At 54.2% G+C, this 23412-nt stretch overlaps 1 protein-coding gene across 8 annotated transcripts in view; it reads right to left on the bottom strand.

The window, feature by feature from the left end:
- The window catches only part of SLC37A1 (solute carrier family 37 member 1), an 87281-nt gene that overhangs the window by 40773 nt on the left and 23096 nt on the right, over positions 1 to 23412 (bottom strand). For 4 of the 8 annotated variants that reach the window (XM_040483845.1, XM_040483841.1, XM_040483844.1 and 1 more), the window contains exons 2-5: positions 19319 to 19551; positions 9559 to 9640; positions 1307 to 1439; positions 528 to 606 (exon numbers count right to left, since the gene is read on the bottom strand). In XM_040483845.1, the coding sequence (XP_040339779.1) occupies positions 528 to 606; positions 1307 to 1439; positions 9559 to 9640; positions 19319 to 19374 (350 nt within the window). In that variant the 5' untranslated portion in view covers positions 19375 to 19551. Of the gene's footprint in view, positions 1 to 527; positions 607 to 1306; positions 1440 to 9558; positions 9641 to 19318; positions 19552 to 22543; positions 22810 to 22836; positions 23198 to 23412 lie in introns of those variants that run through there. The other 4 variants (XM_040483840.1, XM_040483839.1, XM_040483843.1 and 1 more) reach the window with 4 other exon arrangements.

The raw sequence follows: 23412 nt of genomic DNA on the forward strand, positions 1-23412 counted from the left end.
CATTTCGCAGAGGGGAAACTGAGGCCCAAAGAGGGGCAGCACTGAGTCGGATTTATTCCCAGCTGCGTGTCTCTGGGGTCCGTGCCCCAACCACAGGGAGGACGGTGAGGTGCTGTTTGGGGCGAGCCGGGCAGCCAGGGGGACGTGCCCGGCACACGCCCTAAACTGCTGTGACTCTAGCGATCCGGGTCGTGTGAACAGATGGTGGCCCCGGGGACAGAGGAGAGGATCACTCTGCACACGATCCCCGGGAGCTACCGGCACCCTGTTCCCGGCGACCACCCCACGGCAGGGTTAACGGTGCCTCCGAAAGCCCGGGGCCCCGAGAGCCGTCCCCGGACGGCCCGCCCTGAGCAGCACAACGTCCGGGGCGTCTACACGCACCGCTTGGCGGTCTCGTGTTGATCAGCCCTGCGGCACGCTTTACCCTCCCCCCTGAGAAGAGCCAGGGCGGTAAGCAGCCCGCAGACATGTCCTGCGGCGAACGGACGAGAACGACGAGCATCTTGAGAAGCAGGCAGACCCACCTCAGGTACATGCCGACGGCGTACGCGCACAGGAACGAGTAGTCCAGGGCCCCGAGCAGCTGCTGGTAGTTGTCCTGGTCTACACAGGGTGAAAACCAGCAGGAAACAGTGAGTATGGCCTACTTCCACCAAATACCAGTCTGTGTCCTGGGGCCGGGTGGTAAAGTGCACATGCCTGCTGTCTACACTTGGGCAGCAGACACAGGAGGAGAAAGGGACGGTTTTGAACACAGGAAACGTGGCAGGACACCCGGTTGGCTTCTGGACAAAGGGAGAGAAAGTTGCCACGTTCTCAAATAATCACTAACTAGCCGTCATCTGGATTAGAGAAAATCCCCACTGTGCGTGGGGAGCAGGTGGTTTTTTTATTCATTTTGCCTCCCGCGTTAATCTGGCTTTTCTGCAGCAGCCCCGGGCCAGCCCCCGCCCCACACCTCTGGGGGCTCCCTCTCCTGTCCAGCACGGTCCCCGCTCGGCAAAGCCTGGCTCTCAGCCCCGACAGGTGCAAAATACAAGTCCTCTTGAGCAGATTTCCCCAGAAAGAGGATCTCCCGGGCGTCAGCGGGTGCCGCGGGCACAGTAGCTGCGGGAGGAGGCGAGCGGGTGGCAGGACAGAGCTGTCCCCGGACAGGCAGTCGCGTCCGGGAACACCGTTAGTGCCGCCCACATCGGCGAGGCTGCCTGTCGCTTTCAGGACTGGCTGTCTAGCCGCTCGAGAGGCCGCAGGACGGCGCGCGTCAGGATCGGGATGCACCGGGGTGGACAGACGGAGAACTCACCAAACGGGGCCCAGCTGCAGTCAGTCTCGTTGTCTGGTGGCTGGTGGCGGGGGGTGTCACTGGCCCTCTGGCTCTGGCTGCTCAATTCGACGTCCCCCTCGTTCAGTGCGGCACAGTACCTGTGGAGCTCACCCTAGGACATCAGCAGAGACAGCGTGCTCAGGCCAGGTTCAGGGGCTCGCGGCATTGGAACAGCCGCCCCCTCCTTTCGGTCTTCCCAGGGCAACCACGCTCTGGGGGAGCGAGGCCCCCGCCGGGGCGGTCTGTCTGCACGACCCACCGAATGCCTGCGGTGACCGGGGCTGCTCGGGCCTGGGCCGCTCCCAGCCCCAAACTCACACACAGCCAACACGGACCTGTGACGGTCGGGCGGCAGAGACGACCGCGCAGCTGAGAGCCGCCTGCTGCCAGCCCGGCACCGCCTGCCACACTGCGAACACGGCCCCATCGTGCCAGATTTACACCAGAGTAAATGCCCCGCGGAGCCGGAGAGCAAGGCACAGGTCCAAGCAAAGAGGAGGATGAACCTCCCATCAGAAGAAGCCTGACGCGAGGAGCGCAAAGGGCAGACTCGGTCAGTCACTGCAGGACAGAACCTAGCCCCAGGTGGCAGCGGTGACACTCACTCACCAGCAGGAGGGCCGCGAAGGGGGCGGGGCACACGGGGCCTGCGGCGGGAGCTGGAAGGGGCCAGACCCCAACCTGGGGATCGTTCGGGCTTGCGCATATTTGCCAGGCTAGACGCTTCAGATCTGCGGCTGTTACTGTGTGCAAATCACGTGCCTCAGTAAGACAACGGCACAGCTGGGGCACAAGGCCCCCGACCCACCAAGTTGTCCGCGGAGCCAGCACGCGGGCCAGGGGCAGAGGAGTGTAAGGCTCGGGAGCCCTCTGGCTGACAGGTGCAGGGGCCTGAGGAAGTCGCTCCCACCTGCCTCAGTGTGCCCGCCTGCAGACAGGGCTGGCCCCCCTCAGCCACAGAGCTTAGCGGGATTGGTGATGCTGTTCCGGGGCATGGAGACGCGCCAGGGAGGGCCGGAGGAGTGGGCACCGGGGCTGTGTGCAGGGCACAGGGGACGCGGGGTGCTCCTTACAAGAGGGCCTCCCCTTCCAGCAAAGGGCCCGTCTTGCCACGGGGGAACCTCCGCCTGTCTACCAGTCTGCCTTTCAGCCCCACAGTCCATGTCTCCCCTCCCCAGGCGCCCCTGCCGCCTGCTGTGCATTTTCTGGGTTTTTCTGCTCCCAGGGGCTCAGATGAAGTAATCCCCCAGGTGTGAGTGAGGGCAGAAAGGAGGCAACCACAAGGGCAGGGAGTGGCCCTTAGTGGGAGCAGGGCCCCAAGCGGCGTTCTTCATGGAGCCGCAGCGTGGAGGCAGGGGTCTGGGGTTCACGAGGAAAGCTGGCCCCAGAAAGAACAGCGGCCACACGTCCTGCCCACCGCCTCCTTCCCTGGCACCCGTCTCTTCCAGAGGGAGTCACCAAAGAGGCTCCTGCGAACGGCTGCCCTTGCCAGGGCTGTGGTCAGCCTGGGCTGGACGCCTCCTGGTTTTGCACGGACACACGCCACCGAGGCCTGGCAGGGCACATGGGACTCAGCCACTCTGTGGTCCCGTGGCTTGTCATCAGCACTGGGCGTTCTGCTAGCATTCAAACCTCGCCCTAAAAGTTCTCCGCGGGCTCTGCTTTACAAACTCAGTCGAGTCTCTGCAAGACAGCTTTCCTCTCACCCTCCCGGGGCCGGAGGCCGGCTGTGCTGGCCGGGATCTCGGAGTCCCCCTGCCCTGCACACGGCAGGCGGCCCTTCCCCATTCCCCCGGGTTCATACCTGGCTCCTCCTCTCCCCGCAGAAGTCACCCTTCCCTGGGCCAGACCCCGTGCCTCACCGCCCTCGCTGTCCACCCGTCGCCGAGAGAGCCGCAGGCAGGCCGGGCGCTGACCCGCCTGCCGAGACGGAACGAGGGAGGAGGTGGCTGTGGGCCACGGCTCCAAGCGGGGCTTCCACATCCCCTGGGACCAAGAAAGATGAGGAAGGATCCCTTCTTGTGCCATAAACAAGCAGAAAAGGGTTTCATCTTGGTTGTCCTGTGATGAGGGGGACTCTGAGCGGGGACTCTGGTGCCACGGGGCTGGCCTCCCGCTTCTCCCCTGGACTCTCAGAGGGCACAGTGACTTCACCAAGGCAGGGGGCCCCCCCACTCACTCCAGCCTCCGGCGGCCGCGCCGAGCCTTTCCCCAGCCCGCACCCTTCCCACCAGAACCGCGATCTCCACCCTCCGGGCGGCCGAAGGGCTGCAGGAGAGCCAGCAAAGACCTCACACTGGTCCCGAGGATGCTTGTTTCTGTCGCCACGTGCTGGCTGTCAGCCACCAGCTTTATTCCCACACCCGGTGTGTGAGGGAAAGTTATGGATGAATTAGGCCAAGAGGATCTGATCAGAAAAACCCTCAGCAGGGGAACGGGTTCATACCCTGGTGTGACAGCGACGGGGGGCTAGTCCTTGGCCCTTGCCAATTTTTACGCGAATGTTTCCACAGGTAACAAAATTAATGGACGTATGACACCAGGCGGTCATTAAAAGCCAAGCAATCAGGAGACTATGTGGCCTGGAGGCTCCAGGTACACGACCCTCCAGGTTATTTACCACTGCCCACGTGCCACACGGCGGGACAGCACACAGCAGGTGCCACGGGGATTGGAAGGTGGGGGCGGGGGCGGGGGCGGGAGGGGCTGGTGTCCGCAGGATGGGGGGACACGGCAAGCAGCCACGAAAACAGCCACGGGGCCACAAGGCGGGTGGGGGTGGGGAGGGGCAGGCAGGGGCGGGGTGCGGGTGCTCTCTGTCCTGTCTGCGGATGCATCTCCAGCCCTGGCCCCTCCCCCAGTGCCCCTACCAGTGGGCAACAAGAGGGAACCACGCGGGATCGGCGGGCAGCATGGCCTTCCCGAGGCACCGACGTTCTACACGCGCTCACACCCACGCAGACTTAGGCACACGTATCTGTACGTGGACGCACATTTACGGAAGACTGTTGTTTAAGCCTCAACTTGAGCCACGAGCCTCATACACTCATTCATCCCAACTGTGGGTTGGGGGGGCACCTCCTGGGTTCTCAGGCCTGCCAGGCCCCAGTGATGCTGCTGGTTCTGGGTGACTGAGCAGAAAACCAACCGGGCGGGGACCAGAGCGGGGACCAGGCCGGGGTCAGGAATTCAGGGCGGTGACGATGGGGACGGCAGGTCAGGGTGGGATGCCGGCCTTGTCAACGCCCCCAGGAGAGGGGTCGTGGTTGTGCCCCCTGTAGACGGCACAGTGAGAGCTTAGATTAGAGCACGGGTGCACGCGTGTACGTGTGAGTGCGGACGTAGTCCACATGCAGGGACACGTGTGGTCAGCTCTCTGTGGTCCACCAGGTGGCGTGGGCCCGTTCACTTTAACTAGTCCTTTACATTCCTTTTATCAGGCTTTGGGTTAAAAGAACTTGCCAAGGCATTATCCAGAGGAAGTCCTAAAGGAGAAAGGAAAGTTCCGGTACCTGCGGCGGTCTGAATGCCTGTGTTCCCCCAAATCCCTGTGTTGAAACCTGCCCCCCGCCCCCGTGATGGAGCAGGAGCGGGGGCCTCTGTGAGGATGGCAGGTCCCCTACGTGAGGACACAGGGAGGCGGCCATCTGCAGGCCGGACCCCGCTGGCACCCCGATCTGGGACTTCCAGCCCCCAGGACTGAGAGCAGTACACGTCTGCTGCTGGTGAGCCACCCAGCCCACGGAACTTGTTAGAGCAGCGTGAGCGCGGGGACAGGCTGACCGCGGGAAGGGCGGCGGGCCCTGCGTGTGCTCAGCTGGTCTGCGGGAACCACTGGCACCACAGGACCGCGTCGCCAGCCCACGCCCACTGCCTCAGGGGCACGGAAAGGGGGCGGGGGGCTTTCTGCTCCTGTGCATCCTCTGGTTTTCAAAAACGGAACCATTCTATATAGACGTTAAGTACACCTTCCTCTCCCCTCTCAAAATAGCTCTAGAAATCTTCCTGTGTCACCTGGTCTGGCTCTGATTAATTATTGTTTTGTTTCTTAATACTTGTTTCTTTACTTTTTGAAGTTTATTTATTTAAGTAATCTCTACACCCCACGTGGGGCTCGAACTCACGACCCCAAGATGGAGAGCCGCACGCTCCTCTGACTGAGCCGGCCAGGCGCCCCTGTGATTCTTTTAAGTGGCTGCATATATCAGCTTATGGACTGGCCATAATTTACTCAGACTTTCTTTCACCTGCTGACTGGGGTCACATAATATGCAGGATTTTTCCTTTTTCTTTTTTTTTTTTTAATTTTTTTTTCAACATTTATTTATTTTTGGGACAGAGAGAGACAGAGCATGAACGGGGGAGGGGCAGAGAGAGAGGGAGACACAGAATCGGAAACAGGCTCCAGGCTCCGAGCCATCAGCCCAGAGCCTGACGCGGGGCTTGAACTCACGGACCGCGAGATCGTGACCTGGCTGAAGTCGGACGCTCAACCGACTGCGCCACCCAGGCGCCCCTCCTTTTTCTTTTTAAAATTGCAAACACTGCCACAGTAAAGACACATTTGCAGATTTTAAGTACGGCGGCGCTTTCGGTTAATGGGCAAGGGTCCCAGCGCGGCTGAAGGGTGCATATTCTATCTCGGAAGAGATACGGTTCACAAAATGGTCCCCAGAAGGCGGGAGCCCGGCGTCCCCATTGCCAGCGCCTGGCCGTCTCCCTGCCCTCGCTGCCGTGACGAGGGCAAGTGTTTAGACAGCGGGAGTGATGCGATCAGGGGCCACTTTCGCTCGCCTTTGTGACCGCTCTCGCCCGGCCACCGGGTGTCCGTGAACGACCCCGCCCGCTATCCCCTCTGGCCGGCCGCCTTCGGGCTTGCCAACTCCACACCTCTAAGATGGACATACTTTCACTCTTGGAATTATACTTATTTTTCCCATTTAATTCTTTTTTTTTTTTTAACGTTTATTTATTTTTGAGACAGAGAGAGACAAAGCATGAACAGGGGAGGGTCAGAGAGAGGGAGACACAGAATCTGAAACAGGCTCCAGGCTCTCAGCTGTTGGCACAGAGCCCGACGCGGGGCTCGAACTCACAGACCGCAAGGTCATGACCTGAGCCGAAGCCGGACGCTTAACCGACTGAGCCACCCAGGCGCCCCCCCCCATTTAATTCTTTAATGTACCCATCTATTTGTATAAGACAGAGACCCCACTTCATTCTTGTAGCCGAGTAGCCAGCTGTGCTCATGCCTTTTGCTAAATAAGCTACACTTTTCCCAGCACCTCCGTCAACCACGCCACGTTTCTAGTCTCTTCTGCTGACCTCTTGGTCTACTCTCAGGAGTACCATAAAAACTTGATCATGGTGGCTTAATTTTTCCTTGGTCATTAATTCTTGCACATTTTTCCACATATATTCTAGGGAGACTTTGTTCAGTTAAAAAGACACGGCGGCAGGGCACCTGGGTGGCTCAGTGGGTTAAGCATCTGACTTTGGATCTGGGCTCAGGTCACGTCAGTTTGTGGGATCGAGCCCCACGTTGGGCTCTGCACTGACAGTGTGGAACCTGCTTGGGATTCTCTCTCTTCCTCTCTCTCTCCCCCTCTTCTGATCGTGCTTTCTCTCTCTCTCTCTCGCTCTCTCTCAAAATAGATAAATGAACTTAAAAAAAAACAAACGCTGCTGTGTTCTAATGAAGCCCGCACACCGGGACACTGGCCGCTCTACCCACGGCGTGCACCGTGGCCAGCTTTCCCGGCGGTCTTCTGTCTGCTGCTGAGGGTTTCACACCTTCCTTCCTACAGGCCCTGTGTGTGCAGGGAGGGCCGGATGCTCACACTCAAACCAGTGGGTGTCCCCATTCCCATGGGGCACAGGGCTCCCCGCAGCTCCCCAGAGAAGCCCCCTGCCCTCAGGTACGCTCGGGCCCACGGGGGCGGCGCGTTGGGGAGAAAGAGCCCCCAGCGGCACCCAGTGCCTGGAGCAGGCCCCGCCAGTGCCCAGCCTCGTGGCCTGAGGCCGGGCGGGACAGGATGTGGGAAGGGGGAGGGCTGTGCCCCCGGCTCTCCATCACTGTCATCTTTGCTTTCTTTTTGCTCCACTAAAATCAGAGACAAATGAAATGTCTCAATGGTGATTAAAGGCGAGTCCAAACAGGGTAGTCTAAATCTGACATGACATATGTCCTGTCACTCTACAGATGAGAACTGTTCTACAGAATGAGAATGAGAATGAGAACCTGTCACTCCACAGAATGAGAACCGTTCTACCTGGTGACCAATTCCAGGTAAGCAAATATACTTTAATTTTGTGTTGCTTATAATGTGTTAGGAAATACAGGCTGCAGAGAATTCAAACTATTCCTTGTGTCCCCAGAGTCATCCCTACTTCTCGTTTTATACAGAAGAGGCCCAAGCACGTGAGTGCTTTGTCAGGTGTTATAAAGCTTAGGTCGCTGCAGGTAGTGGGCCAACCTTATCCACCTGAGAAGAAGAAACCTCAGCTCAGCCCATCGCAGGTGCTAAGCCTGAAAATCCGCGTGTGAAAGAAAAGCCGGGTGCGAGGCTGCGGACATACTCAGGTACTCCACACCCTGCGGGCCCCAGGCACAGAGGCCGAGAGCAGAGACCCTGCGGAATTTGCTGGAGCTGCGCCACCCTGCACGAGGCGACTGGGCTCCCGAGCCCCCAGGCCTGCTGCGAGGACTGTCAAACGATGAACAGGGCACCCTGCCCTGCCACGGGGCTCAGCAGGCACCCTGACGGATGCAATACTCACATAGGAGTCGATGGGACACCGCCTCATCAGTAAGCCCCAAGCTCCCGGCGGGGAAGCTGGGAGGGTGCCCCACAACAATGCTACATCCCTTCCTGGCTGAACGGGTTTCACAAGGGGCCCCTTGTGATAGCGAATCGAATCCAAGTGTCCTGTCCCGCCAAGGAGGTCCTGTGGCGGCCGGCGCCCCCTCCTGTGTCCTCGCACGGAGCCTCTGTCCCCTAGGCGGGGCTTGCCAGTGAGAGCCCACCCTCCCTACTCTAGGCGTTCGCCCCCCACCCAAGGTCAATGCTGAACCCCCAGCAGCTCCTTCAGCCCCACGGCGCTCACCGGGACCCCTCCAATGGCCTCTTCCATTCTTAGAACTTGCCTTTCCTTGAGCCGTATGTGCGCTTCCCTAACAAGGAAGACAAGGAGTGAGTGGTAGCATTGAAATGTAGTGGCGGGTCCTTGGTATGATTTTAGAGTCCCTGGTTGGGTGCATCACATCCCCCCGCAGTCATTCAAACTCGGTATATCGAAAGCTCCAGTGACGTGAAGGGCACGGAAGATTCCTGCTAACCGGGGGTCAAGGACGAACTGTAGGATCCTTTGAGTAGATGGATGCTGTTTAACTAACACCCACTGGGCGTTACTGGAGAGCAGGGAACACAAAACTGTCCACAGAACGATGGCCGTGTTCGGCATTCCCTGTCCCGCTGGCCTGAAGGCCTCTGGGAGGGAAGGGAGGAAGCGTGGCTACAAAGGTCAGAATCACGGTGCCCGATCTGCGTCCCTGCCCAGGACCAGAGGGTGAGGGGGCAGGCAATCGAGTTCTGACTAAGCGATCTTTGGCAACAAACAATTTCCTGTTCCTTCTACAACCAAGAGTCAAAAGCCTTGACAGTCTATAGGCAAAATGATGTCGTTCCTGTGAGGGTAAGAAAATTATCTCGCTCCTTCCCCAGTTTAAACTGACTATTACGTAGGACTGTCTACTTGAATCTTCTCTTCTTGAAGTCTAGTTAAGTGCCCTGCTGAGCGTCACCTGGTGCTCACCCGTCACTCAAACAGAAGCTCGTGGCTCTAAGAATAGCGGGGCCACCACGGCCAGGCTTAGGATCGGAGCACAGTGACAGGAGAAGCACCTTGGGGAACGATTTCAGATTAGATGTGTCTGGAGGGAAAAATTCACGCAGGACAGAATAAATACTTAACGGAGCTTTAGAAATCTGCAACCGTCGACTAATGCGGCACCTCTGGAGTTACAAACCCTAAAAACATTTCGAAGACGTTCATTTCAGAAAAGAGAAACCAAGGAGGATAACTTGCTTCTAAACCGTCTGTTTCCTCCACTTGTCTCACCACCACCCCCCAACCCCCTCCCTCGCTCCCAAACCCGTTCCTAAAGTAACAAGTTCCTTACGGAAATTATAGGCAGGACATGAAACGGGGTGCTTTTTATGATTTCTTACCTTCACTATGCTGATAGGCTTTCGGGATAAGTGGAAACTGGCATACAGCAAAAATGTCAAAACAAAAATGAAGGCTCTGTACCTGAAACACAGAACAGAGGTGGGGGGTGACGTAAAATGATACAAGATGCGTTAAGAGTACACTGTGTTTCCCTTGCCTCCGGAGACATAGCTAGAAAATGAAGTTACTGCCTGTGCTCTCTTCCGGGATTTTGATGGTTCAGGTCTCATATTTAGTTTTGAGTTTCTTTTCGTGTCTGGTGTCAGAAAGTGGTCCGGTTCCATTCTTCTGCATGTCACTGTCCAGTTTTCCCAGCATCATTGGTTGAAGACACCGTCTTTTTCCCATTGCACATTCTTGCCTCCTTTGTTGAAGATTAATCGACCACACGTTACAATCGTGGATTTATTTCTGGGTTTTCTACTCTGTTCTACTGACCTATGTGTCTATTTTTGTGCCGGTACCACACTACTTTGATTACTACAGCTCTGCAGTGTCTCTTGAAATCTGGGATTATGACGCCTCCAGTTTTTTCAAGAGTGCTTTGGTTATTCGGGGTCTTCTGCAGTTCCATACACATTTTAGGAGTGCTTGCTCTAGGGCTGAGAAAAGTCCTCTTGGTATCTGATAGGGTTTGCGTGGAGTCTATAGATTGCTTTGGGTAGTACAGACATTTTAACAATGTTTGTTTTTCCAATGCATGAGCGTGGAATGGCTTTCCATTTCTTTGCACCATTCTGACTTTCTTTTGTCAATGTTTCATAGTTTTCAGGATACAGGTGTTTCACCTCTTTGGTTAAGTTTATTCCTCAACATTTTGTTGGTTTTGGTACAACTGTAAACAGATTTGTTTTCTCAATTTCAGTTTCTGCTCCTTCATTATTAGTGTATGGAAATGAACCAGGGGCACCTGGGTGGTTCAGTCGGTTAAGTGTCCAATTCTTGATTTTGGTTCAGGTGTGATCCCAGGGTCATGGGACCGAGCGCCACGTTGGGCTCTGCACTGAGTGTGGAGCTTACTTGGGATTCTCTCTCTCTCCCCCTCTGCTCTGCCCCCTCCCCACCTCACGCTCTTTCTCTCTCAAACTAAAAATAAATAAAATGCTCTAATTATGCTAAAAAAAGAAAGAGAAATGCAACAGTTTTCTGTAAATTGATTTTGTATCCTATGACCTTACTGAGTTCATTTATCAGTTCTAGTAGATTTTTGGTGGAGTCTTTCGGGTTTTCTATATATTCTCTCATGTCACCTATAAATAGCGAGAGTTTTGTTTCTTCCTTACCAATCTGGATGCCTTTTATTTCCTTTTGTTGTTGGGTTACTGAAGCTAGGGCTTCCAGTACTATGTTGAACAACAGTGGTGAGAGCAGACATCCCTGTCTTGTTCCTGACCTTGGGGGAAAAGCTCTGTTTTTCCCTACTGAATATGAGGTTCGCTGTGGGTTTTTCATACATGGTCTTTATGATGTTGAGGTACGTTCCCTTTAGACCTACTCTGTTGAGGGTTTTTATCATGAATGGATGTTATACTTTGTCAAATACTTTTTGAAAGCATTTTGACATGCTTTGAAATGATCTTATGGTTTTTATACTTCCTCTTATTGATGTAAGGTATCGTGCTGATTGTTTTGCGAACACTGAACTACACTTGCATCCCAGGAATAAATCCCCTTGATCATGGTGTATGATTTTTTTGATTTATTGTTGGATTTGGTTTGATAGTATTTTGTTAAGGACTTTCACATCTATATTCATGAGAGATACTGGCCTGAGGAGATAAAAATCCTTAAAGAGAGGGGTGCCTGGGTGGCTCAGTCAGTTAAGTGTCCAACTTTGGCTCAGGTCATGATTTCACGGTTTGCGCATTTGAGCCCTGTGTTGGGCTCTTATTGGCAGTGTGGAGCCTACTTGGGATTCTAGCTCTCTCCTCTCTCTCTGCCCCTACTCCAGGCGTTTTCTCTCTCTCAAAATAAATAAACTTTAAAAAAATCCCTGAAGAGAGCATAGGCAGTAATTGCTCTAACATCGGTTATAGCAACATCTTTCTAGATGTGTCTCCCAAGGCAAAAGAAATAAAAGCAAAAATAAACTCCTGGGACTACATCAAAATAAAAAGCTTCTGCACAGTAAAGGAAACAATCAAGAAAACGAAAAGGCAACCTACTGAATGGGAGAAGATATTTGCAAATGACATATCTGATAAAGGGTTAGTATCCAAATATATGAAGAACTGTTACAACTCAACACCCCAAAAATGAATAACCCAATTTAAAAATGGGCAGAAGACATGAACCGACACTCCTCCAAAGAAGGCACCCAGATGGCCAACAGACACATGAAAAGAGGCTCAGCATCACTCACCATCAGGAAAATGCACATCAAAGCTACCCTGTGATATCCCTTCACACCTGTCAGAATGGCTACAATCAACAACACGAGAAACAACAGGTGTTGGTGAGAATGCGGAGAAAGGGGAACCCGGGTGCACTGTTGGTGGGAACGCAAACTGGTGCAGCCACTCTAGGGAACAGTATGGCGGTTCCTTCCGAAGTTAAAAATAGAACTACCCTATGACCCAGGAATCACAATACTGAGTATTTACCTCCCAAATACAAAAACACGAATTCAGGGGAATATGTGCACCCCTATGTTTATAGCAGCATCATCTACAGTAGCCAAATTATGGAAACAGCCCAAGTGTCCACCAACTGATGAATGGATAAGGTAGATGTGGTATACATATACCCTGGAATATTACTCAACCATAAAAAAGTGAAATCTTGCCACTCACTTGCAGTGACATGAGCGGAACTAGAGAGTATAACGTTAAGTGAAATAAGTCAGTCAGAGAAAGACAAATATTATACGGTTTCACTCACATGTGGAATTTAAGAAACCAAACAAATGAATAAAGGAAAAGAAAAAAGAGAGAGAGTCAAACCAAGAAACAGACTCTTAACTATAGAGACTGATGGTCACCAGAGGGGAGGTGGGTGGGGGCAAGCGTGAGTAGGTGATGGAGATTAAGGAGGGCACTTATCAGGATGAAAATAAGTAAGTAAATAAATAAATACATACATACTAAAACACTGTAACTGTATTGTATTTTAATGTACTTAATGTGTTTTAATTTTGTAATGTTTTTATTTTATTTTTTGAAAGAGAGGGACAGAGCACGAGCAGAGAAGGGGCAGAGAGAGAGGGAGACATAGAATCTGAAGCAGGCTCAGGCTCTGAGCTGTCAGCACAGAGCCCAACACGGGGCTCAGACTCACAAACCGCGAGATTATCGGCTGAGCTGAGTCGGACGCTTAACCAACTGAGCCACCGGGCACCTCTGTACTGGATGCATTTTAAATTGTCTTATGCTGTATATTGTTCATTCAGTCCTATATCGTTATTAATCCTGTATGCAGGATGGCCATAATATTACATTTAAAAAATCTGCCACTTTTAGGGGCGCCTGGGTGGCACAGTCAGTTAAGCGTCTGACTTCAGCCAGGTCACGATCTCGCGGTCCGTGAGTTCGAGCCCCGCGTCGGGCTCTGGGCTGATGGCTCAGGGCCTGGAGCCTGTTTCCGATTCTGTGTCTCCCTCTCTCTCTGCCCCTCCCCCATTCATGCTCTGTCTCTCTCTGTCCCAAAAATAAATAAACGTTGAAAAAATAAAAATAAAAAATCTGCCACTTTTGTCCAAATCGAAGCTATTTAAATATTCGTTAAAAAAAAAAAAATGACTACAAAGAGAAATCTGAGATGCGGAACATGAACAGAGTCCATAAAGTAGACAGAAAGAAACCGTCATCTAGTCTGTAACAGAATTAACTGCAAATTTCTTGTAAGCCTGCTATCCTGGGTGTTTCAGATCCTGTTTATTTTTTTACTTTTTTGTTTCTGTGCAACTTGGTAGAAGGACACAAGAAATGCAGGAATATAAATATCTCAGGCACCTCCACGAGAAAGTCAGCGATGCGGACATGCGACGATCAAGGCCGATGACGCAGGAAACCCTGGCCTAAAGCCTTGCTGCTCTTCTCAGCTTATACGGAAAGCAAACCGAGAGTAAGACTGAAATGAATCTGAATCAGAGACTCAAGAAAAGATAATTGTGTAAGAAGATAAAAGTTTTTCCAGCTTTAGAGTTTGAACCACTTTCTACAAAAGTATTTCTCAGAGAGGGAGGCAGGTGAGCAGGAAGAGTATTCGGCAAGAGCTGAGAGCAGGGGCCTCCACCTGCTCTCAGGTAGAGGCAGGCCCCTCGTTTCGGGAGGCGCAGCCCCAAACCCTGAAGAACCTGCCTGTTTCTGGTCTGAAAAGGCCAGTGAGTTTCCAAAAGAGTGTCCACTTTGGTGGGTAGTGACCTCCGGTGGAGGCACGGGTGACAGAAGGGGGCAAGTCGGGGCTCCACCTCCACAGGGACCCGGACCTGCCCTCACCTGGGCACAGGGCTCCCTTCTCCAGTCTCCACCGGTCTGGGACTGAGTCAGCTCCAGCATCTGCCGGACCAGAGTCTGAGAGAAGCATCTGGAGCCTTCGAGGACGCTATATAACACCGGTTCACGAGTGTGTTATCAGCCAGGAGAAATCCGAATTTCATCGTCATTCCTCTCAGGAATTTGACAGAGTGGCTTTTGGGTTCACGCTCTCTACTCTCCACCCAGACATAAACGGAATATTCTACTTACAAATACTTGAGTTTTATTAAATACATTAACGTGTTTATTAAATAGAGTCAAAAAACCCAGACATAAAGAGCTCCTCAGTTCGTCCAGATAACATCTGAAGAGCTCGGGGGCCCTACCCTACCCTGCATTCCTGGATGGTGCAGTCCGTCCAGGTTATTGGGACTTAGCGGACAACCCGGGCCTCCACCCTCCACCTCGAGGCTGCTGTCCTCCCTCCCTGGGCCTCCAACTTCACTCCCCGGGCCGCTGCCTCCTTCCCTAACTGGCAGTTCTACAGTGGGCACTCACCAGTGCAGGGCCTGGTGGGTGAAGGCCGTTCCCCTGACGGCCCCTCGCTGGGGGACGCCCCCTGAGTACAGGGGCCGCAGAGGGGAGCTGTACGTGCTTCCAGACCAATCTGAATTTTCTGTGATGCATCAGCGTCTTTGGGGAGGGGACGTGCCGAGAGGCCGGCAGCGTTCTGAGAGAAGCTGTCCCAGAGTCAGGGCGAAGGGTGAACATACACAGCAAACTGGAGTTTTCTTGGAGATGGAAACTGTGTCTCCCAAAAAGGAAAGCCGTATCTTTGATTCAGCCGGTGTCAGGGCCGACGGTCCTTCCTCCCTCTCTTTCCTCCTCTTGTTTACGTGGGACTTGGGGAGGGGGAAGAGCCCGCAGCAGAGGTCGACTTTTCCCCTTCCAGAAGGCCTGGCCACAGCAGCCACGTCACTACGCCTGTCCTGGAGAGGGAGCAGACGCTCGACTTCCTCGGGGTTGCCCGGGGTTATGGGACCCAAGTCCTACGCGGCCCTCCTGATTCCTTTTCCCTCTTTGTAGTTCCACCCTCCTTTTTCTGTCTTTATCGTTTACGAAACAAGATTGTGGATGGTTATTTGTTCTATTGTCCACTTTGTACTGGGTTGAATAATGTATCCCCCCCAGCCCTCCCTCCTCCCAATTCAAGTCCATCCAGAAACCTCAGAATGTGACCTTATTTGGAAATAGAGTCCTGGGGCTGTAATTAGTTGAGGTCATACTTAGCTCATGTGCGACCTCAAATCAAATGAGATCCTAAATCCAATGACTGCTATCTTTATAAAAGGCCGTGTGGAGACACAGGGACAGGCAGGGCAGAGGGCCATGTGACCGCAGAGGCACAGCCAAGCCAAGGACTGCCAGCAACCACAGAAGCCAGGAGAGGCAGGAGGGGGCCTTCCCTGCACCCTGCGGACCAGCCGACACCTGGATCTCTGGCTTCCAGCCTCCAGGACGGTGGGAGGAAATTTCTGCTGTCGGGAGCCCTACAGTTTGTGGTCCTTTGTTACAGCAGCCTTGGGAAACGGACACCATCCCATGCTTTTATTTTTGTGTTGTGTTACACCCAGGCTTGTGGACATTAAACAGGAACCCTTACAAATGAGCTGCCTGACACTTTCGTTCCTGGCTGTTCCGCCTGCTTTTCGTAGGGACGTCTGACGGTGGCCTCGTCCGCCTCTATCGGTACCACGAGAACAGCGAGTGGGTTAACACCACGTCTCTAGCAAAACCAGAGCACGTCTCGGCAGCGACAGCCCAGGACAGGTGTGCACTTCCAGAGTCTGCTTGGACACGTTCTCGAATATCGCAGGTGTCCCCAGATGGATAGCAGCCTGCTGCCACCTGAGAGATTCGGGGCAGAGTATCCATTTCCTCCTCTGAGTGTTATCGCTCTGGGTTGTATGCAACTAATGACGCATACTTTAGACGAGGGTAACGGAGCGATACGATTTGGCACAGACACCAGTCCACAGGCTTCATCTGGAAACAGTGAAACCGCGCCTAGCCGTGACGGGAGTCCTTTTCAGAGCATCCTAAAGCAGAGGCAGGATGTCGGTGTGGTGTTAGCAGTGGCCACTTGGCTAAGGGGCTGTCTGCCCCTGTCTGTCCCTCAGGGAGAGCCACACCTTTTCTAAGCAATTAACGGAGGAACCGTGGGGACATACGGGGAGACCACACGGCCGCCCTGTCCCTCCCGCCTCCTCAACAATGTGTGCACGGAAGCTTCAGGCTTGAAGCAGTGATCCTGACGGTCACGGGACGGCGCTGTGCCATCGCGGGCCCGGCTGCTCTACTTAGCGGCTGGCATTCCGCTTGGGGAGGGGCTTCCCTTCTCCCGTTTGTGCATTCACTTACTCATTAGATTCTTAGTGTATCCAATGGGCTATCATCCATTCCTAGTATCATTTATTTTCATTTTTTTTTTCTGGAGAGAGAACTTGGGCACGTGCGCATGAGCACGGGAGAGGGGTGGGGGGAGACAGAGAAAGAGAGAGAGACTGATCGATTCTTAAGCAGGCTCCATGCTGATGGGCGGTGGACTAGCTGCATTTCAAGGGTCCTTCTGCCCGAGGTTCACTCTACTCAAGACCCTCAAGACTGAATGTCCCGGGGGCTCCGGAGGCACTCAGGCGGGTGAGCGTCCGACTTCGGCTCAGGTCACGATCTCACGGTCAGTGGGCTCAAGCCCCGTGTCGGGCTCTGTGCTGACAGCTCGGAGCTGGAGCCTGGTCCGGATTCTGTGTCTCCCTCTCTATCTGCCCCTCCCCCGCTCGCGCTCTGTCTCTGTCTCTCAAAACTAAACATTAAAAAAAAAAAAAAAAGTAAAAAACCAAAAAAAGACTGAACGTCCCAGGAGAGACCAAGAGCCCATCCTGGGTCCTACCCTGCCTCCCGGGGGACATGGGCTGTGTGAGAACCGCCACGGGAACAGAGCCTCAAGGGCCTCCGCTGGCCACCATAACGGACCCGAAAGCATGAGACCTACTCACCTGCTGAGACAGGGAAACTAAAGGGACCCCGTAAAAAACTGCTCTTTTCTTTTTCCTGTTTCTAGTTTTTTGCTAAGGCCTACACCCCCGCCTTACACACCTGTTACAGAACAGGTAACATATGTCCTCCTTGTCAAGGTCAAGAAGTTAATGACTTCTTTGGAGTCTTCTTCGAGCACAAGAGATGACATCTAAGGAGTGACTGGGTGGGTCCTCATCAACGGAATGAATGTTTTTCCAAGACTGCGGACTCACCAAGACCCCTGGCCCCAGGGCATCAGTGACTGGTGGACGACACCTAAGCACTCGTCTGGGTCTTTGTTCCCGGATTTTGAGAAGACATAGGCACTAGACCGCCATCAATAAAAACCCCAGGCCCCAAGCAAACAGGAGACTCCCTCTTCTTTCCTCTCCGAGTCTCCCAAATGCTCTGTCTGTATCCACACTCTCTCCGTACCTTTAATAAACTCTGTTTATTACTTCCTCTGGGCTCACGTTTCATTTCTATCCTGTGTGAAACCCAGAGCCCTTCTTGGCTGGCCCTGTGGCCCCCCCTCTGGGTCCAGGGACCCAGCCAGCCTGCGTCACTCCCACAACTGCACATGCAGGAGGGAAGTCAGGTCCCCAAAGGACATCAAGGTGCTGTTAGGAAGGGCAATGCGTGCTGGGAGAAAAACATAAAGCCCTTCGGAGGAACCTTAAAGCCAGCTCTCTCCTTTTACAGGGAAGGAAGCTGGGTCCAGAAAGGTTCAATAACTTTTGAAGGTCAAAGAGCAAGTCTGAGGCAGAAATGGAAGTGATACTCTATATCCTTGCTACCCCAAGTACTGTCTACGGACTCCACATCCCCTGGGAGATGCAGATTCTCTGGCCCCACTCCAGACCTCCCAAGTCAGCAACGCATTTTAACACGTTCTCGGGGTGATTTACGCGTGCGCTAAAGTGTGAGAAGCTCTGTTCTAGCCCTGCCTCAACCTGAAAAAAGAAAAAGAATTTGTGACATTCAGGGGTTCTTCCAAGTTCTTTGTGATATCCTTGTAATTTTCCTCTGGGAGTTTAAACATTGTACCAAAAGAGAGTTACAAAACAGACAAAGAAACGGAAGAGAAGCACCCAGGAGATGAAAGGTAAGTGTGTAAAGCCTTGTGGCCGGGTTACTGGTAGGCATGAAATGAGCTGACACGGGAACCACTCTGGAAAGGAGGCAAATGTCTGCGGTCACACCGGAGACCCCGTGGGTGCCCACCAACCAGCAGGGGCCTGAGAAGCAGGGAAGAGTGTGATGCCACCAGTGGGCTGTCGTGGCAGAGAAGAAGCGTCCAGAATACACCACTATGGCATAAGAACTATTTTGAAGAGAAGACATTTGAGTTCCTGAAATCTCTTACCTGCCCGAAAGCACAGCCACCTAGAACAACTCAAGTGTCACGAAACCCTCCCTGGGCACAACCAGGGGAGACGACCCTTCTTACTGGAAATGAGAAGTAGCCACAGCACTACCATATCTCTCACCTAGTCCCTAAGGGCCCATTTCACCCTTTCCAGAACATCGTTGGTTTTCCCACACGTCTTCTCCTCCTCCTCTTCCCTTATTAAGATGGCAAATAAGCCCTTTTGAGTCACACTCTTCTGCAACCTCCCATACATATGTGATCACATTTGTCTTTTGTGGTTTAGTTCGCATGCCCCCAAAGAAAGAACCTAAGAGGGTACGGGCAATCTTGTTCCTTCCCGATAGAGATCAGCAGGGAAGAGAAGCCTTTGAGAGGGCGGGCCAGACGATGCAGAGCCTGACTCTAGGCTGCCCTCACCCTCTTCTTCCTCCAAGGAGCCCGGGGTTCCTGAACCCACCATGAGAAGGACATGCCAGGAGAGGTTGCCCTCAGAACAGAAAGTGGTGTTCGGGTCTGCATCTAACTTGTTTACGTCTCTTTTTCTCCCAGCAAGTTCTGCCCCAGCTAAGCCACTCGCTGAGTTTGGAGTTAATGTACTCATTTCACCCGCAGCCCTTTTGTTTTTATTTCACTCCTGCCGGGAGCCAGTGGCCATTTTTCTGTGCAGACTGCGGTCATTACGGAAACTACCGAAGACCGTGAAGGGGTCCGAACACCGTCACCACCAGAAGCGAAGATGGAAGACGGTTTGGCAACAATCCCGGTCACGTCTGCACCACTGACAGGCCACTCAAAGGTCGCAGGGAGGCCGGTCGCCCGCGGGACTTCCTAATGCCACCGGCCGTGCGGTGTCACCGGCACAGGGCAGCGGGCCTGGCTGGTGCCAGCACTTACCACTGGTCCCGGGAGAAGGAGATGATGAAGCGGATGCCGGCAGGGAGGGGAGCCATTTACGCCGCACTGACCACGGAGGTCCGGTCACAAGGCAGGATGCTTCCTCCACAGGCTCCTGACCCCGGCTCCAAGGATTTCCCTCTGGCCGCTGCGGCTCACGCGGACTGGAGAGCGCGTCGAGGCGTCCTGCTGGTTCTCGCTGGCCCTCTTCCGTCCGGCGGAGCCTCGGCTCTCTACAAGGAGGACGAGGAATGGAAAAGTCGGCTGTTGTGACCGGCGCACGCCGGTGGGGTCCCCGGCTGAAGGAACACCCTGGACGGCTGCCGGCCAGCCCGCGGCAAAGCTGGACGTCCAGCACGACGGGGAACTCCCGCCGTGAGCGCTACAAGGCGGACACAGAGCGTCCGCCCTCGGGGACGGCTTGTTCCAAGATCACAGGAATGAGTTTCACCTGATGTTCTGATGAAGCCGCAGGCGACCCAGGGCTCGCCTCCATGCGGGAGACATCTACAGATCAACCCCTTGGCTCTTAACCACGGTACTCCTCAGAGCTAATATTAGCCTTCACAGGAAGCCCGATTGTGCCCGGTGGCTACACCACGTGCTCAATTACCAGGGCACGCAGGACCCCGGACACGCTTGATCCCGCCCACCGCGGACCAGGCCACGTCTGGGCCGCGCTAACAAAGAGGAACGCAGGCCTCGACAAGACGGCACATCAGCAAACCGATCGCTGAACTGTGGCCGCACAGCTCGGTGGAAACACACCGAATGCCACAGGAAGGAACTCGACTGCGCATCTGCCTCTCCGTTCCTCATCTCCTGTGGTCACCTCAGAGACCCCCAGCACCCCAGGGAGATCTGTCCCCCGTCCCAAAGCCAACCTCATGACTTGTGTTATTTTCCAGTCTATCCGCTATGCTCGGCAACAAGGAGTCTTTTGGACCAACGCGTTAAATAACACGGTACACGGTGCGTTGTAGGACCCTGGCCAAAAATTCACCGGCTTATATACTTTTTCAAAGAAAGCTACTTTGAGTAAACATTAATCTCAAGCTAAGGCAGCTGAAACTTATTTAACGTCTTCAAGCAACTTCCTTGGGATAACAAACAAGCAAAGCAAATAGGAGAGTCGGAGCACTCCAACTAAGTTCCTAAGTGCCTGGGCGTCTCCTCCTCTTTCATTCCAGCCCTCCCTTCTCCCTTCTTCCTCCGCACACCTTCTTCAAGGATCTCCCTGCATGATGGTAGAGAAAAATTCAAAATCCTTGCTGAGTTTTCATCCCAGAAGCCCCGACCCTGAACCCTCCACCCAGGGAGGCAGTGGAGAGGTGAGTCTGCTCCAGCCGGAACTGTGCCTGAACTTCCGCCAGCCTGCTGCACCACCCCTCCTGACCCCGCCACCCCGCCTTGGGCTGGGTGACCCTGGGCACGCTGCTTAAACTGTCTGCTCCCTTGCGGTCCCTGCCTAAAAGACAGGGATGACGGCACCTACGTTTTAGGGTTGTTACGAAGAGGACAGGAGATTGTCCGTGGAAAACCCTTCACACAGGGCCTGGTGTGGAAGATGCTTGGTAAATAGCAGCTAGTGTTCTTGTGAATACGGATGAGGGAGGCCCAGGACTGCCGGGGACGGACGGCCCCGCTCCCGTGACTGAGGTTTAGCACTTCACACGCAGCAGGGGCTCAAGAGATGTGTGAAATGAACCTCCACAAATGCTTCAAAAATGTTTTTGCTCAAAATCTAGATTTACAAAATATTTTACTAAAACTCTGCTCAAAACGAGTGGGCCCCTGCTTGAGCCTAAATCTATTTTGAGAAACAATCTTGCGACAATGACCTCGTAGCGAACGATCTGATTTCAACTTCACGGTGCCTGAAAATGGATGGTCAGAGTCCAATTTCTTCCTCTGTCCAAACACTGCTTCTCTAGGCACGGCTTATCTAGGAATATTCTATTGTCATCTGAATCAATCAATCAACCAACCAACCAACCAACCAACCAACCTCAATTCTGGTAAAACCTGTAATTTCAAAAAAAAATTAAAAAATCCAAAAGGCACTGGAAAACAGCAGGGGAGGAAAGCGTCCATCTCTTTTTAAAACAACAGCGGATTTTTCCCCTGTACAGTGGGTCAAAGCCAAGCGCTATAATTCTCATAGCAAGTGCAGTTAAGCTGCATAAAGGTAGTGATTTTACACGCGGGATGTTAAGAGCTCAACTTAATGAGGCTCCTTCCTCCAGAGCCCGGGCGGTGCCCACTGAGAAGCATTCCACGGAGAGCCGGCCGAGCCCTCTGAGGTTCACGGCGAGGACTCCTGTAACCACCGTGAGGCATGGCGTTCCCTTCTACAGAGGACAACAGGGACAGATGGCTCGCCTGGGCTGGACACTGGGCAGATTCAGGTCCAGATCCTCTCAGCCCCGTCCTCCCTCCCACCTCGCTTCCTCCAGGCTGTCCTGTCCCCTCCAGAGAGCACAGAAGAACGAGGCAAAGCACCTGCTTGACATCCTGTGTTTGGCATGCAGCCCAATCACGTAAAAAGGAGACAGACTCCCCGCCCCCCCCCGTGGGGTGTTCCAGGCGCCTGGAACTCAACATTCGGGAGAGAAGTCAGAATGTCCAGTGTCATTCTATCACCAAAGACAGCAACTTCAGGACCCCCCACCAACTCTGTTAAAATCTGCCACAGGCACGTTTTTACACCCACCTTCTGGAAGAGCCCAACCCAGCCAGCTAGGAGAGGAATGACCCGAGGGAGACCTACGTTCCCCAGGGCGGCCTCAGACCCTCCACTGGTGGCCCGGCAGTGGCTCCGTGCGCTCTTCCAAGCAAAAATAAGGAGACTGAAAGGAGGTAATGGCAAGAGTAAGGCGGAAAGGGTCTTTCCAGAACTGAGTGCTGCCGTAAACGATCTACACAACCCTGAGCACATTTTAAATGACCTACTTAAAGACAAAGTTTGAAAAGTGGGCCTGATTTTAAGACAAACATGGATGGCAAGTGCATGCCCCTCCCCCCAAAAAGTTTTTCTTTTTTCTTGAGAGAGAGAGAGAGAGAGAAGGAGGGGAGGAAGGGAGGAGAGAGAACAAATACAGCTTCCTTGCCAGAGAAAATACTTTCTGCGGTTGGTACTTTAAAGGCTCTATTCCATATTAAAGATTAATGACAATGGCCACTGTGTGTTTCCCGGGGTCTAAACACAAAAAAGGGCTCCTCTACCTGTACCACTGTCCTTGCCTCCACCCGCAGACAGAACCTCAAAGGTGGTGCACAAAACAGAAGCTGCAGATGCCGGTTCAAGGCTCCATGGTGAGACACTGAAGGTCTGGAGCCTTGACCCACAAGGACACCAGCGAAGGGGCCTGGGAGGAAATCTAACACAGTCACCAACTCAAACAACTTGACAGGATTTCAGATCCGAGGCAGGCAGCACGTTCCCTGCAGCGAGCTCAGGGAAGCCGGAGGAGAGGCAGGCGTTACAATTCATTCCCCTTTTAGACAGAAATTCCGACCTGGGGGCAGAGGGCTGGGGCTTTCCAGGGTCCTCCGTTCATATGCAAATCCGGGCGGTCCGCCGGCCGCGGTCGCCGGGTCACCGGGATGGGCCGCGTGGCTGCTGGGGCGGGGAGGGCCGGAAGGTGGGAGAAAGAGGAAAAAAGGGCCCGATGGGTGGTGGTCGGCAGGTGGGGGACGTCCCGGCGCTCCCCTCTCGATCCACAAGGTCGCTGTCACTCGCGTCGGCCGGGAGGCTCACGAGCCCGGGAACCAGCCGCGCCGCACGCAAACCGCCCAGAGGCCCAGGGCGCCGGCGCCCCGAGCCTCCGGGACGGCTGTTCCGCCGGCTCCTCCCCGGCAGCCGGTCCCGGGGGAGGCGGACTCGGCGGCACGCCCACGTCCCCGGCGCGCGGCGGACAATGCGCGGGGCTCCTCCCGCGGCGGCCCCGGTCCCCCAATGCCAGCGCGGCCGGGGCGGGGTGGGGAGGGGGGGGCCCGCAGGACCGCTCGGCCCGCCCCTGCCCCCACTTGCCCGGGGTCCCCACGCCGCTCGGGTCCCTCCGGACGCACGGAAGGAGTCGAGACTCCCGGGC

This window comes from Herpailurus yagouaroundi, unplaced genomic scaffold, assembly GCF_014898765.1.
Source record: "Herpailurus yagouaroundi ecotype Mexico unplaced genomic scaffold, PumYag 162, whole genome shotgun sequence".
Lineage (NCBI taxonomy): Eukaryota > Metazoa > Chordata > Mammalia > Carnivora > Felidae > Herpailurus > Herpailurus yagouaroundi.